This window comes from Camelus ferus, chromosome 8, assembly GCF_009834535.1.
Source record: "Camelus ferus isolate YT-003-E chromosome 8, BCGSAC_Cfer_1.0, whole genome shotgun sequence".
In the NCBI taxonomy this organism is placed as follows: Eukaryota; Metazoa; Chordata; class Mammalia; order Artiodactyla; family Camelidae; genus Camelus; species Camelus ferus.
Genome location: NC_045703.1, coordinates 32,164,963 through 32,180,608, shown reverse-complemented (window position 1 = coordinate 32,180,608; position 15,646 = coordinate 32,164,963). Strand labels below are relative to the sequence as shown.

The following is a 15,646-nucleotide window of genomic DNA, read 5'->3' as shown; positions in this document are numbered from 1 at the left end:
GAGCTAGACCCTTTCCCTCCTCTCTATCCCATAGCAGGTATGGGCTTTATGCACACCTCAGTCATGGCACCTAGCACACTGTGTTATCCAAGGCTTACCTGTCTGTTTCCTTCATCACAAGTTTGTGAGTTACTCAAAGACAGGAGCTGGGTCTTCTTCATTTTAGTAACCATCACAGCCCACTGTCTGTTATGATATCAGCTTAATCTAAGTTTGTTAAGTGAATGAGTAAATTAGTTAATAAAATAACAAATAACTTAAATGCAAAAACCTTTAATATGATAACTTGAAGACACAGGGGTCCTCTTTATTGCAGTAAAATGTACTGTCTTGGTATGCTGGAGACTCTGGCTTGGGCCCAGTGCTGAGTAACTAGCAGACAGTGCTACCTACATGAGGTCTTTCTATCTAGGCCCTTGTTTCTCAAGTATAGTCTAGACCAGAAGCACTGGCAATACTTAGGAGCTTGTTAGAAATGCAGAAACCCAGGCCCCACCCAGACACCCTGAATCAGAATCTGTATTTTCATAAGATCCCCAGGGTATTCAGTATACACTGAAGTCTGAGAAGCTCTGATCTAGACAGAGCCATGCTTCGCAAACCTTTCGTCTCTTGTGCCCTTTACACTCATGAGACTCACTCAAGGCGCTAACAAGCTTTTGTTTATGTGGATTGTATCTGTCCACATTTACTGCATTTGAAATTTAAAACTGAAAATTTTTATATTTTCTTACTAATTTATTTGAAAAGGACAATAGTAAACCCATTGCATGTTAACATAAACCATATGTTTTTATAAAATATAAATGTATTTTATAAATGGAAAATAGGTTTCACATTTGGCTTAAGAGAAGGCAGCTGGATCTCACATGTGCTTCTGCATCAGTCTGTGGTGATATGTCCATGTCATGTATCCTCAGGAATACTCCACCTTACACACATGAGAAAGGAGAATGGTGCAGAAGATAAAATCTTAGCATTATTGTAACAGTTTTGACCTCCCTGGATATATTTTGAGAACCCTGGGTCTAGGTAGACTAGAGTGGTGCATAAAGCATGTGACCAGCCACACGAAGGCTAACCTGATTAGGCTTTCTTCCCACGTTATGCTGGTGCTGTGGCCCTGTTGTTGAGAGACATCATTTCTCACATGAAGGAGACACAACTGGTGCCCAAATATCATTCCTAACACTTATCTGCAATCCATTGTCTACATATAGCTTTCTAAACCACTGGCCAAAGATTCAGAATGCTTTTGTCATTTGTAAGTGGAGTCAATTTTATTAAAAAATAAATGATCCCCTCACCAGCAACAACCTACTCATTTGTTGTCATTTTTCTTTTCTGTTTTTTTTTTCTTTTTTGGTAGCAGTGGTAATTAGGTAATTAGATTTTATTTATTTATTCATTTTAACGAAGGTACTGGGGACCTCGTACATGCTAAACACATGCTTTACCACTAAGCTATATCCTTCCCCCTCTTTTCTGTTTCTTAAATGGCAGAGTAATGAAGGTAAAGGATATTTGCAATCTCAGAGTTAAAGATTTTCAGAGCTAAAAGAAACTTTATAGACAATCTCAGCTAGATCTTCATTTTACAGAGAGAGAATAGAGACCCAGAAAGGTCAAGTAACTTGTTTAAAGTTGACCAGCTAGGAAATGGAGAAGCTAGGGAACTCTGTCCTTATCACCATCACCATCCCTGCCAATCTCCCAGAATGTGCAGCTGTGCCTTTTAGGGAATTTCATAACAAACCCTTTAAAAGAAGGCAGGTAACGAGTCAGTGTTTGCACTCTGAGCATTTAGGGGTCGGAGCGATTACCTTGAGAGTAATTGCTCCCTGTAGCTGCCATAGCAGAATTAGAGCCCTGACAAGGAATCCGAAGCATCCATCGAGCCATAAGGGGACAGAACTGGGAATTAGTTCATTTTGCAGCTTAACAGATGCTGCAGGCACGAACAATGGCCTGACACCTTACAACAGGCCTATTTTCTTCAGCACAGATGGGCTTCATCTGTCCAACAAGGACTTAGGCAAATTTGACCCCAATCTAGAGCAGCCCTGCCAGATTGCTTATAGCTTAGATTCCTGGTTGTTGGGCAAGGCTCATTGGTTTTCCCTGCAATAAGAGATTGCCACCAATTTTGAGCTGGCTTTGGGTGCGTGCTAATTTTCTTTACTTGCTCCAAACACTAATTCACTCCTTCCCACTTTTTCCTTCATTTTTTTCTCAACAAATATTTACTGAGGGCTGACTTAGCACTTGACACAGCTTTAAGAACTGTGAGGGAAATATGTTAACGTCCTATTATCTGCATATCATACTTTATTTTTCAGTTTCTCATTGATCTGTCAGGTGGTCTAAACTAGCCTTTTAATTCTATTCTACTAACATAATTCTAATCAGGGGCCAGAAATTGTCCACATCTAATGGTTGATCAAATGCCCAAAGAGTTGTCAGCCCTGATAGCTTGTGGCCCATATTAGGACTCCTCCCTTTTGTCTAGTGTGTTGTACTTGATTTGAAGCTCAAAATGTTAGTAAAATAGCCTGACATTTTTCTAATACAGTCATTTTATGACTTTTCAGAAAGGAGCCTTTTCTCCAACACACTGGAGAAGCAGTATAATATACGAATTAATAGCCTAGCTTCTGGAACCAGATCGCCTGAGTTCCAGTCTCACTTTTGAGACTCACCTACCATCTGTGTGGCACTAGGCAATTTACTTAACCTCTCTGTGCCTTTGTTCATTTGTAAAATGGGGAAAAATAGTAACTCACCTTAGAATTATTGTGAGAATTAGTTAATCCACGTAAAATGTTTAGAGTAGGACCCCACCATTATTTTACTTAGAACCTTAATGTAGAATATAAAAACAAAAATGAAGAGCTCAAGTTCAGCTTACTACTGTTCCATCTTGCCTTCCACAAGGTTCCTGCAACTGTTGGAAAAAAGTTGTGTCTGTTGAAGTTCTCGTGCATAGGTATTACTAAGGGAACTCAAACAGGAAGGTGCCTCTTCAATGGCATTCTAATTCTAACAGCGCAGTTTTTCACTGGAAATTCTATTCAAACTTGTATAAAGTTACACTTTGGTGAATGTAAATATGAAAATACTATAGTGCTACTGGTGGTGTCTTGTGCATCCAATTCTGTCCAGTTAGAGAAAATATCAGTAGACTAGCATCACTGCCTCTTATAGAGGACTAATCAAAAATTAACCCATCAGCTCAGCAAACAGCTGCTGAGTACCTGCTCCTTTCAAGTCGATGGCAGTATAGTGCTGAGAGACACAGTGTCGGGGGAAGCGCTGCTGAGGCTGGGAGCAGATGATAACGGTACGGTGTGGGTAACGGAAGGAGGGAAGTGTTAGGGAAGGGAGCATCAGGGAGGAATCCTGAAGCTCTCAAGACCTGGTGTAGATCTTTAGTGATAAACAGGCATTCTGGCAGAAGAATCAGCTGTTTTGTGCTTTTCTTCCAATTATCCCCACCATAAATGGAAAAAATCACACAATAAACCAGCTTCCTATTTCTTGTATATCATTATCCAGTATATCCAACCTATTAGCAGAACATTCTTTATCTACCTGCTACTCCATTTATTCTTTACTCAGAAACAATTTGTTCTTCCAAGCCCATAAATTCTTAATGTTCCCCCTGGTAAGTACCAGGGGGGATTTTTTTTTTTTTAATTTCAAGTCCAAGTCAGTAAACTGATGCTTCTACGATGTCCAGAGTTTGATCATTCTGATTATCATTCTGAGTTGAAACGAGCAACTGAAAAATAATCCCCTCTGCACACAAACTCTAAAGAGAGTCCAGGCTGCTAGAGTACACACACAAGTCATCACCATCATCCACACTTTCTAGCATTGACTGGGGCCAGCGTAGCTCCTTTGCTGACCACTCCCATCACACACCATCTATTTTTATCAGGCCTGACATCCCCTTTGCTTGAAGTACTGCTTGGTTCACAGATTTGCTGTGTATAAAATTTCTTTTGTGACCCTGTCAATTTTCTTATCTTTTGTCTCATAGCATTGCCAATGGAACACAACAGGCGAGCACTGTGAGAAATGTCTAGATGGTTATATTGGAGATTCCATCAGGGGAGCACCCCGGTTCTGCCAGCCATGTCCCTGTCCCCTGCCCCATGTGGCCAAGTAAGTCTTAAAGAAGATGGTCTCTTCTACTGCTTATACCCTTAATTTTTCTTTTTCTTTTTTCCCTCTGTCCACAGTTCTAAGGTTTTTCCACAGTCAAAATTGAGTATCTCATGTTGAGGTGAGATTAGAAAAGATATTGGAAAGGTCTCTAGCCTAAATACACTTTCAGGAATGTTTAAGCACTTGCAGTATAGGTGATGACTGTTCCCTCGATATGAGGGCAGGGTGCAGGCACATCACAAAGTCAATGAAGTTCCCTATGTTTTATAAGCAAGGCTAGTCTCTTCTTTTCTTGGCCATCCCTTGACCTAGAGAGATCACAACTGATGATGCCAACAGACATTATAATTCAGCATTTTCAGTGGTAGTGTTTCTCCTGACTTCCACAGAGCAGATATTTCCCTGTGTGTGGCAGCCAAGTGGGCTTTCAGTCAGAAATAGAACACAGATAAACAGATGTGCTTTAGGCTAATCAGCTCATAGAAGATTTCCAAGAAAACTCATTTTCACTTCTGGCTGTGTTTTGACCTGAGTAAAATGTTATAGGTGATAGACATACATCTTAATGGAAACAATGGAATTCTTTTCAGGCACATAATGTATATAAGTCCAGTAGTCAAGTCATAATTGGCCATTTTATTGGCTTAAAAATGGAGAATGTAGAATTAAAGTGGCATGGTGGTATTTGGTTTTCTAAGTATCAACCAGTTTCCAATTCTCTAACATCAACTGGGTGTCCTACAATCCATTCAAATCTGACACTACCCGTAGGCGTTAGTGCAGACCCCATAGGTTAAGAGCTTAGTCCCACTTTGGAAGCCAGCCACAAATTAGGTTTCCAGGCTACTTGAATTTCTTCCCAGCTAACTATAAATTCAGGAGTTCCTTCAGTGCCTCTCCAGTTTCAATAATTCTCTAGAATGACTCACAGAACTCAGGAAAGCACTGTACTTACAATTACAGTTTTATTACAAAGGATACAACTCAAGAACAGCCAAATGGAAGTGATGCAGGGGTGAGGTATGGAGGGGGAGTTGGGACAGAGCAGTCTCTGTGCATTTGCTCTTCAGGTGCACCAGCCTCTTAGCAAATCAGTGTCTTCACCAACCTGAAAGCTTCTCAAAGCTTGTTGTTCAAGAGCGTTATTGAAGTTTCATTATATAGTCATGATTGAGTAAATTATTGGTGATTGAACTCAATCTCCAGCCTCTGAAAATTCCAATCCTATGGTAGGTTCCTCCACAAACCAGCCCCCATCCTGAAGCTACTGAGGGGCTCATCAAAAGTCACCTTATTAGCAGAAACTCAGGCAGGCCTGAAGGATTGAAAGGAGCTCATTATGAATAACAAATGACAGTCTTGTCGCTCAGGAAATTTCATGGGTTTTATGAGCTCTGTACCAGGAACCGGGGACAAAATATATATTGATACGTATTTTTTATTATACCACAGGTGCAAAGAGTAATGAACCTAGGTTCATATCCCTGCCTTGGCATGTTTTAGCGGTGTGATCTCAGACAAAGTCCCTTCTCCCTATCTCTCACTTTCCATGGGATTTGGAGTCAAGGAAACTAGATTCGGATCTTGTTCCATTTGTTGGTTCTTTAACCTGCTTTGAATCTCAGGTTTTTCCTTAGTAAATCAAAGTTGGTGTAAGCATCTGCCTCATAAAGTTGGACTAGGGCAGCACGTGTGGGGTACTTGGGTTGATGCCTTATGCATGGAAAGGTGTATGTAGATATTGGCTTTACTGAACGTATGCTTTATATTTTTTCTAACACATTTTTCATACTCTATGTCAGGCACTGTTCTACGTGTGTGAATGTGATATTTACTTGACAGCTATTGTAAAGATTAAATAATGCATATAAAATAAGTTTTAAAAGACCTGAATGCCATACACACACACACACACACACACACACACACACACACACACACACATTTTCTTATAAAGAGAAAGAGATGACAACCAAACTTCCCCCTAAGTTTTTTCCCTTAATTGAATACCAGTATCAATTAACATTTCACCTACTAGCTTGTGATTTTTTCAAATCCTGTGATGAGTCTGACACTCAGTGAAGAAGTCAGATGTTTTACAGCTTCATCTTTAGAAGCCATTAAACTGCCTCAGCCCTTACTTTGTGATTTTTCATGTCTGATAGTATTAATAATGTGTGCAAAATGGATGGTACTGAGAATGACAGTGGAAAACTCAAACATTAAATGTTCTATTATTTTCACTCAAGTGTGTCTTGATTTATGAGCTCCCTTTGCCTCATCTAGGTATATTCTTTAATTGTTCATTAATATTCCGCTCTCAAACATGAGTCTTAACCATATCTGATGAGGTGTTTAGCATGCTGCTCCCTTACCATGGTAGAGTTATTTTGTTAAATATTTACCTCCAGCTTTCTAATAATAGGTTTCACTCATTCTCCCATGTAAACAAATGTATCATACAGCACCATCTGCTCAAAACAGGTTTATAAGCTTGGAGCTGTAATTTCTTTAGAAGCTAACAAATGAATTAGAAAGTAACCCCAAATTCTTCATTGTATTGTCTGACTTTTGTTCTTTTTGATCCATTGATACCACAAGGCTTCCTTTTCTAAATTATATGACATTAATGCCTTGAGGTATGAGTCTTCTGGAACCTCATTCCTATGGGCTGAGAAGTCTTGTCTACATAAAATCAACAGATACTAATCGAGCACTTATTATGTGTCAATCATATACTAGTGACTGGTCACAGCAGTTAATAAAACAGTCAAAAACTCCTGCCTTCATTAAAATAGATCAAATTACAGCAGTATTTTGAAGTTCCTAAAGCAAAGAGCCTTTTTAACCTTTGAGCTGGGTTATCCAGTATCTCAGTCCATTAAGAAGCTTTTCTGAAGACTGTTAACTCTTTCAAATAAAAGAAGCAGAAACTTGTCAGTTGGGTAATGAGCTTCCTCTCTTGAAAGAGGAAACACAGGTAGTTTCCATAGGCACCAGGAATTACCATTTTCACTCATGTGCTTTCTCTGCATGTGTGAGTGGATCTAGGTTCAAAAGAGCAATTGAGGGACTTAGGGAACCGGCTGTGCAGTTAGGTACGTATTCATACATGTAAAAGCTGAAGTCTCTAGAGAACAGATTTGAGGTGGAAAAACCTGCTAAAAATGAACACAAAAGCAAAAATACGCTACCTATGAGTAAAGAACATTATGTGGGAGTGTGGAGGGATTGGGAAGGGTGGGAGAGACCTGCTTTCTCTGTAGTAGCAATAGTTCTACTTCCTGAATCTTTGGGGGAAAAAACTGGCTACAAAAAGGGAGGGTGATAGTCTGTGGTCATAGAACAGAACAAATTTGCCTGGATCCTATGAAGTGCTAGCCTTTGATCTGTCCTTATTATTAGAGTTAACTACTCAAATACTAATCAAATATCTTATCAGAAATCAAATGCCCCATTGCTTCTTTCAGCTTTTCTTAAAATTCATATTGCTACTTTCTATAAAAATGAAAGCAGGACTTTGATTTGAGCTTTCAGAAAGGCACCAAGTATGGAATCTGAATTACACTTTGAAAAACATGCTGGTCAGGCCTACAGACCCAGGATTTGGATTTTCAGTTACAATAGCCACATCAGAAAGCAAGAAAGTAATGCTTGAGGGTTTAGGATACAAATAGTGCTGAGTCTATTTCCTTTTAAGTTCCCGGAGGGTTTTCCAAGAGCAAAAGACTCCCTTCCACTTGGAGAGAGCCCGCCATGGTTGTTAGTGCGGGCTGAGAAGGCGCTGTGTTTTCATTGCCTTAGCCAAAACAGACATTAGCCTAAGAAAAATATAAACAATCAGTGCTGATGAAAAATGGAAAAGGAACCCTCACTGGCTCTTCTGCCTCTGAGTCTCCCTCCACCAAGACCCATCGTCACACAGCTTTTCCCAGGGACCATTTGCACAGAGCTTATGTATTTATTTTGAGGTTGGCCAGACATCCTCTGTATTTACTACTAATTGCTCCAAATTAGGAAAATGTCATCAGTTTGAAACAGCAGGACATTAGCTCAAAACAGACAACTCCAAGCAGATATTTCATTCCTTCAAGCTGTGGGTGGGCTGTTTGGTGGAACATCTTCAAGGAAATAAGCATTAGAGTTTATTCATATTCTGAACACTTAACTGTTAGTGTTTCTTTAAGTAGGCTGAGGAATGAGAACAAGCAAAACAAAGGGTAAACGCCAAAGAAGTGTAATTCATTGGAATGTTTTTAACCAAACTGTTAGGGAAAATAAATTGTGTGTGCTGCCTTTCACTAAGAAGCACATACTGTTTTCTGACTGATTTTATAAATGTCTTGACACAAAGCAAACATACCCATTTGCTTTCCTCCGAAGACCATTAGGTCTTTGCTGATGCACGCAGGAATGTGAGAACAGCAGGTCACACTCCATGGATTGTACAATACCTAAGCCAAAACTAATTTAAAATCCTTTAAAATTTTTCACACACACCCCCCGCAAAGAGATGGATTCATGTGTCAGCATAGAATTTACAAAACATGTGGAGAGTAATATTCCATTTCCCCTGCCTTAATAATTAAGATAGTTATTTGTTCTGCTGCAACAATGTGTTTATTTTTTTCTGTCCTGTGTCCTAATTTTTATTGTTAAAAAAAAGAAGAAGAAGAAGAATCAAGAGAAGTTCTATGGACTAGAATCCTTTTACAGTGGGTCCTGTTTCTTGCTTGAGTACTGGCTTTGTGACTTTGATCAGCTGAACCAGTCTCTGCACCCTTTATTCCCAATCTTTAAGGTACACATGAAAGAAATTAAGGTTCTGTGGAGACTATAGAGCATAGTTTAGAAGTGGCTCATGACCTTGAAGAGTGAAAGAGAGCTAGTGTGGAAAAAAAGGGGGAACCTTTCAAATGTATACACAGAAAGTGGTGGAAATAAGAGGAAATGCTTATATAAGTTTAAAATCGCAGGTAAAATTTGCTTACTTTATCTCTGGCTTTGGAATATGTATTTTAGACTTGCATTAAAATATATGTATATTTATAAACACACACATATTTGATGTTCTGGAAATTCCCACTGCTTCAAGTAAAAATAATGAAGTGCCTCTATGGAGAGATAAGGGGGACATGGGAAGTGGTGTCCCCAGTGGCGTGTCATTTTGTGTCTGAGCCTGATATTCTAAACTTTCTTGAAAAAGAAGAGGATGTAATTTTTTTTTTCAAATTAAAAAACATGTATTGAAAAATATGGAATGCTTCACTAATTTGCATGTCACCCTTGCTCAGGGGCCATGCTAATATTCTCTGTATCATTCCAATTTTAGTGTATGTGCTGCCGAAGTGAGCACAAGAGGATGTAATTTAAATGAAGTAAATGATCGCACCCATTTGAACTTGAGGGGGACCAAGGTAGAAATGATCTAATCAAAAGTTAAGACAGTCTTTTCAGGGATGTATGGAATTGACTTCTAATACTCTCTTTCAATTCTAGTTTTGCAGAATCCTGCTATAGGAAAAATGGAGCTGTTCGGTGTATTTGTAGAGAAAACTACGCTGGACCTAACTGTGAAAGGTAGGCTACTAAAAGTCACTGTTTTCTGGGGAGGGTCAAAGGAAACTTTCTATTTCTTGCACTCATCAGCTCTGCCATGCTCCCAATTCACTAGATCTTAAGAAGAGGGAATGGGGGATCACATATCAGAGCTCCCTGGGGAAGCTTTCCCAAGTCCCATGCCTCAGATACAGCTAAAACAATGCTGCCTAGGCATCCAGCACTGCATCTCAGGATAAATGGGCAAGGAAAGAGGAAAATGAATTTGAGTATTTTGAAAAGATTTTCTACTTGATTTTGGTACCATTTCTCTATCACTGAGAATTAGTAGTATAATTAATGTTCAAAAGAGAGAGAGAGAAAGAAAGCCTTCCTAAATGATTCCTTTTTTAATTAACTGATAGGTCAGTTAATAGAGCGATACATTGAAATACGTTATTTAACCCATTCTTTACACCATCTCTTCTGAAAAGTAAACTATTTCCATGAGTTTGGATTTTCTAAATCCCTGTTTGTTACTTAACACCTAACACTCTTTTTTAAGGTGCTCGGGGCTTTGCTCAAGTGGAAAAGTCCTTGGCAAGCAAGGGACCAAGGCTTCTCACTGAATATTTCCTGGCAAGGCATTTCCCATCCCTGCCACCATCAGCTGTTCACCAGTTTCCAAGATAAAACGGCTTCTGCTGAAAGTGTCTCAGAGAGAGGCCTTTTTTTTTTTTGAAATTAACGTTGGCACCCCTATTGTGTTTAGGCAGCAAGTTGATGTTTGGTGTCCCAGAGACAGGGAGGGAAGGGCGGGGAGGGACGAGTCAGACATCTAGTCCCACATCCCCACATCTGCAGGGCTCACCTCACCACAGCAGTTCCCGACTGCCCTGGGTGTGGCTCACAGACTCAGCCTGAGGTTCAAAAGGTAAACTTAAATACCATCTCACTTCCAAAAATAACACCTTCCACCTCTTGAAGAGTAGCTCTGGCACTCTTTTTAAAAAGCCACAGTGTCTATGGTACATAGAAAATCTCTTGAGGCCATTGCTATTGTGATTATTAAATGTGAAAAATAAGGATAATTCTTTCACTAAAGAGTTTTGATTTTTCCCTTTTTTGCAATAAAGAAAGAGGAAAGTAAAAACTGAGAGATCATATAAATTTCATCCTTTAGGAGGGACTGCTAAAGATGATCAGATTAATGTTAGTGACACACTTATTCTGTATTTCCTTATTTGGGAACCCAGGAAAACAAGCCACCTGATTTACTCATTATCTGGCTCAGTGGGGGTATGAGAGGATTGTTCATCAGCTAGAGATGGAGATTTTTCTCCTCAGTGTCTGAGGTTAAACTCGGTTTAGTCTGATAAGGATTAAACAGCATTACCAGCTAGTGGGTGTTCAATGGCTCCTGTGAGGGAAATTAGTGGCCCTAAATTGTGTCCTGCTGACCAAATGCAAGTTCTCCCAGAAGTAAAGTAATCTCAGCCCCAAGGGCTGAGCCCTGCAAAATTGCACAGGGGTGTGGCTAAGGGTTCTGTCAGTGACAGTGAGGGGCCTGGCATGAACGACATGCCCACCTCCAACGTGGGACTGTAGGTAATAAACCCCCTGACCCACATCAGAGGCTCCTAGGACCTTTCATTAATTGACAGGCCTGAGTCCGATCTGATGCTTAGTCTGGACCTGGACTGATAGGATGGGGAGAGAGCACTAGTTTAGGAAGTGGAAGCAGAATGTTGAAGAGATGTAGCATCAGCCTGACTGAGTCTATCTCTCAGCTCTAGCCCCTTGTAGTCCTCCTGAGCAAGTTATTTGACTACTCAGTGGCAACTTCCACATCTCCAGAAAGGAAAAAATGAAATTATCCACCTCACAGGACTGTTGTGAGATTATACTAAAAAGTTTTTAGTATGGCACCTGGCACTTAATAAATGTTCAATAAAAATTAACCGGTGACAGTACAAATCATTGTGCCCCATTGTCTGATTTCTGCCACTGGCATACTGTGTGCCTGGGACAAGTTGGCTCATTTCCCTGAATCTCAGTTTCCTTAGTTAGAAATTACGGCTTTGAGCTACATAGTGCCCTTTATTGTGTCCTCCTTGCTTTACATTTCTCATCCTCCAGCCTCATAACCACCCTGAGAGGAGGTAGTATTTCATCATTTTGCAGATGAGGAAACTTTGACCTGCTTAATGTCACATCACTGCTAAGTGTGGGAACCATCATTTGCAATTTGGCCTAAAAATCTGGATTCTTTCCCTGTCCCCATACCACTTTACCTAAATGTCTTCCTAAGGGTCTCCTATTTTAAATGATGATAATTAATAAATTACTTGAACCTCTGATGTGGAGGAGAAAAACTGTTGGTCTGTTACTAGATTCCCTTTGACAGGAGGCTGCATCTACAAAGGTGCTGGAAGTAAGCAACTCTTCTAAGGCCTTTCATGTGCACTGGGGAGGATCACTTTGAGCAACCTTCTCCTGTCCACCTTCCTTACACCCTGCTCTTTTAAAGAGAATGTACTGAGGTCTTGTATAACAAAAATTGACCCAACAATCCAGGGGACTCTTCTTCAAAATAGAAATGATCACACAAACAGATTGATGGAGGGAGTAAGGCTGCAATACATCTAAGATAAGGTCTCTTGTCCTCAATGAAGTCAAGGCTAGGAGAGGAGACAAACCTGAAAACCATTCATTACGAGGCAGAAGAAAGAAAAAGCTCAAGAGAAGGACAAGCTAAGGCCCTTAAAGTGTGTACTGGAAGGGATGATTTCCTTCCCACAGAGGGGCTGGATCATCCCACAGAAAGGGGCCTTAGCTGCTTTTGATTTGTGTTTGACTCTGGGACTCAGAGGGGGTTTCTGTTTCGAGTTTAACAGTCACATTGTTAAGTTGTCCCAGTTCAACTTCATCTAATCTGTGTTTTCAATGAATTTATGAGCTCAGACTTCTCCACAAGGTCTTTTCAAAACACATGGCTGATTTGTATGGATATCTCTCTCATTAGTCCAAACCAAGAACACTCTGGGTGTTTCTGTACCAAGAGATCATTTAATTAAGGGGTGGTTTTCAATCCTGACTGCATGTAAGTATCTCCTGGAAACCTTTGGATTCCTGAGCCCTCCCTAACCCTTTCTGTGCCCCACTAAAAAGAGGCCTCTAGGATGAGGCCCGGGGACCCATATTTTGACTCCTCACTGGGTTCTCACGCCAGTCCTCTCAGTGCCTTGTGAACTGCTACTCTATTTCAACCTTCAGTACCACACCCATGAAATATAAAACAGTGTTTTTCAAACTGGGGCTCAAGAACCACTGGTGTCCTTAGAAACATTCATGGAGGTTCATGGGTTTTCAGTGAATGTTTTCTTAATTTTGTGTTTAATTTCAATGATAACCTTGAGACAAAAGTTCATTGAAACATATTCTGGACTTTCTGTAGTACCAGTTTATAATGAGAGGGGATCTGCCTTAGAGCTGAGGAGAAAATAATGGCTGATGGTGTGTCAGTGAGGCATTACAGACAACTGGAGGCCAAATGGCATAACTGAGGCAAACTGAGTCATCACGTGGCACACAGCAGGTCATGCATGCTGAGCTCAAACAGTCCTCTACCACGTCACACTGCAAGTGGCCATTTGGTTGCAACAAGACAACATCATCCATTGTCTTGAATTAATACTATTAATTTGCATTTGATTCATTTTATACTTTTGTTGTGTTTTATTCGGAAAATTTGCCTTGGTTTTCAAGGTGTATAAAAGCCATGGACATAGTAGGTTACTACTTAGTTTTGTGTTTGAAATATTTAAAGACAATTTAAGTGAATAGTGGAAGAGATATTCTATATAAATGTTTTTACTTTCACAGGGGTCCATACTGCATACAAGTTTGAGCAATATTGGTCTAAAGCGTAGGGCATGAGCCTCTTCTAGTTCTGTGCAAAACATCTCACAACACATTTGTCTTTCTAGTAAGGTCCATGTTTCTTAGCTTACTCGGGGTCCTACCTATCTCTTCCCAAAGTCCTTTTCCCACCTCACAATTTAAACTCCCCATGCTGAACTCACACTCTTACAATCCGCCAGGTCAGTGGTAGAGCTTACCACATTGTATTGCATTTGGATTACTAAAAATAGTGACTAATATTTATTGAGTGTTTACTGTATGCTAGGCACTGTTGTAAGCACCTTACATGCAATGACACATTTAAACATCAAAAAAAAAAATCCTATGAGATACCATTTTCATCCTTATTTGCAAAGAAAGTGAGATACAGAGAGGGTAAGCCACTTGTTCAAAATCACACAATTTTTAACATCTCATTAAGCTATGAGGTTCTCAACAGAAGTAGCATCTTATTTATTTCTCTATCCACTCTTCCTCCATCACAGTATCTAGAATGTGGTATGCACTGAGTTATATTTGTTTCAGTAGTACTTTTTTTAACTAAAAAACTCAGAACTTTTAATATTTCTTTAAAAAGGTACCATGTAGTGACAAGAGTCAGTCATTTCTTGCACCATTTGCCCCCACCCCTCACTTCCCACCCCATGCCTGGAAAATGGAAGAGGGTGACCCAGAATTGAGTGAGTCAAGTCACTGCCATCTGGCTGAATAGAGTTTGTAATTGGAAGTTATCTTCTGATGCAAATAATTATAAGATGCACAACTGTATGGACAGAAATTTTGAATTCTCATTCTCATTCTAGTGTGACATTCCCTTGGCTCCCAAGTAATTCATTTTAAAGATGAGCCTGAAACTCAGAGCCTGAGGAGACTTAATTTAATGTCACACAATTGACCCTCAATATTCAATGCAAAGTTTTCAGTTAGTAAATGTATATGATGTCGATGCCTCAGTAGTCCACATTGTCTCTGGGACAGCTTTAGTAATGCACCTTTATCCATTCAATTCTGTGGGGGAATGAGAGACATGCTAAGATCCTATGGGGGTATATCTTGTGCATTTTGTTGCTTAAGGATCTGAAAGAAGAAAGGGACAAATGAAAGCAAATTCCAGGGAAACCTGAAAATCCTAACAGGAAAGGCTGAGAATAGTATCATCAGAGACAGTTATGATGACAGTGATAATGATTTTGACGATAATGTTAATGTTAGAAAAGAAGAATAAAGAGGATGAGGAGGAAGAGGAAGCTAACATTTATTAAGGCTTATCTTTTGATTCAGGAATTTAGTCTGATTCACTGTGTAGGCACCAAGCTTTTCAAACTTAAGCTATCAGCCCTGTTATCGCTACAGAATTCTTCTTATTACTCCCTACTTTCTGCATTGCCCCACTTCTGGATTCTTGCCCTGAGACCTGGAACGGGTTAGTTACATTTTCCTACCCTTATTTTTCAGGCTTTCATAGAGAAGTAGAGAGCATTTGTATGGCACCTACTATGTAACAGGTGCTTTTTTTTAAAAAATGTAATCCCAATGTTAGCTACAGAGTGACATCTCTCTCAGAAAAGCTTCTGTGCCACCTGGGCTAGGAATTTTGGCACCTTTGATAAAGGCATTTAGTGAGAGCTGTATGACCCTGTGAAGAGAAGCAAAGGAGAAAGAACAGAGGAGATTAAAAAGCGCTACAAAAATTCCTAAAATAATAGTTTTTAGTCAAAAACATTTTTTCCGAAAAACATCTTTTTGTTTTCCATTTTGCCCAAATAATTTAACTAACTGAAATGACAAAGTTCATATGGCACAGTTCTCATTTATACTGTAAATTTAAAAGCTCTATTTTCTCTGAATGAATCAATTCATTAATAAAGCTAGAAATGAGATTATGGAAGAAAAAAATAGGATCAGTACTGGGTACCTAGGCTCCAATGCTGACTCTAAATCCAACTCCTGGTCCTTTTGTATCATTTGTTATTTGCTCTTTGAGAGCAGAAATTAGGTACATCAATAGATAGCA

At 39.6% G+C, this 15,646-nt stretch overlaps 1 protein-coding gene and 1 non-coding gene across 4 annotated transcripts in view; one reads left to right on the top strand and one right to left on the bottom strand.

Moving 5' to 3' along the window:
- The window catches only part of LAMA4 (laminin subunit alpha 4), a 142,034-nt gene that overhangs the window by 43,878 nt on the left and 82,510 nt on the right, over positions 1–15,646 (top strand). For all 3 annotated transcript variants that reach the window (XM_006187390.3, XM_032484720.1, XM_014561530.2), the window contains 2 exons: positions 4,043–4,167; positions 9,670–9,750. In XM_006187390.3, coding sequence (XP_006187452.1) covers positions 4,043–4,167; positions 9,670–9,750 — 206 coding nt within the window. The remainder of the gene's footprint in view (positions 1–4,042; positions 4,168–9,669; positions 9,751–15,646) is intronic.
- Positions 9,420–9,526, bottom strand: LOC116665557. Its single transcript, XR_004322215.1, has one exon. It is a non-coding gene; the product is annotated as a U6 spliceosomal RNA (small nuclear RNA).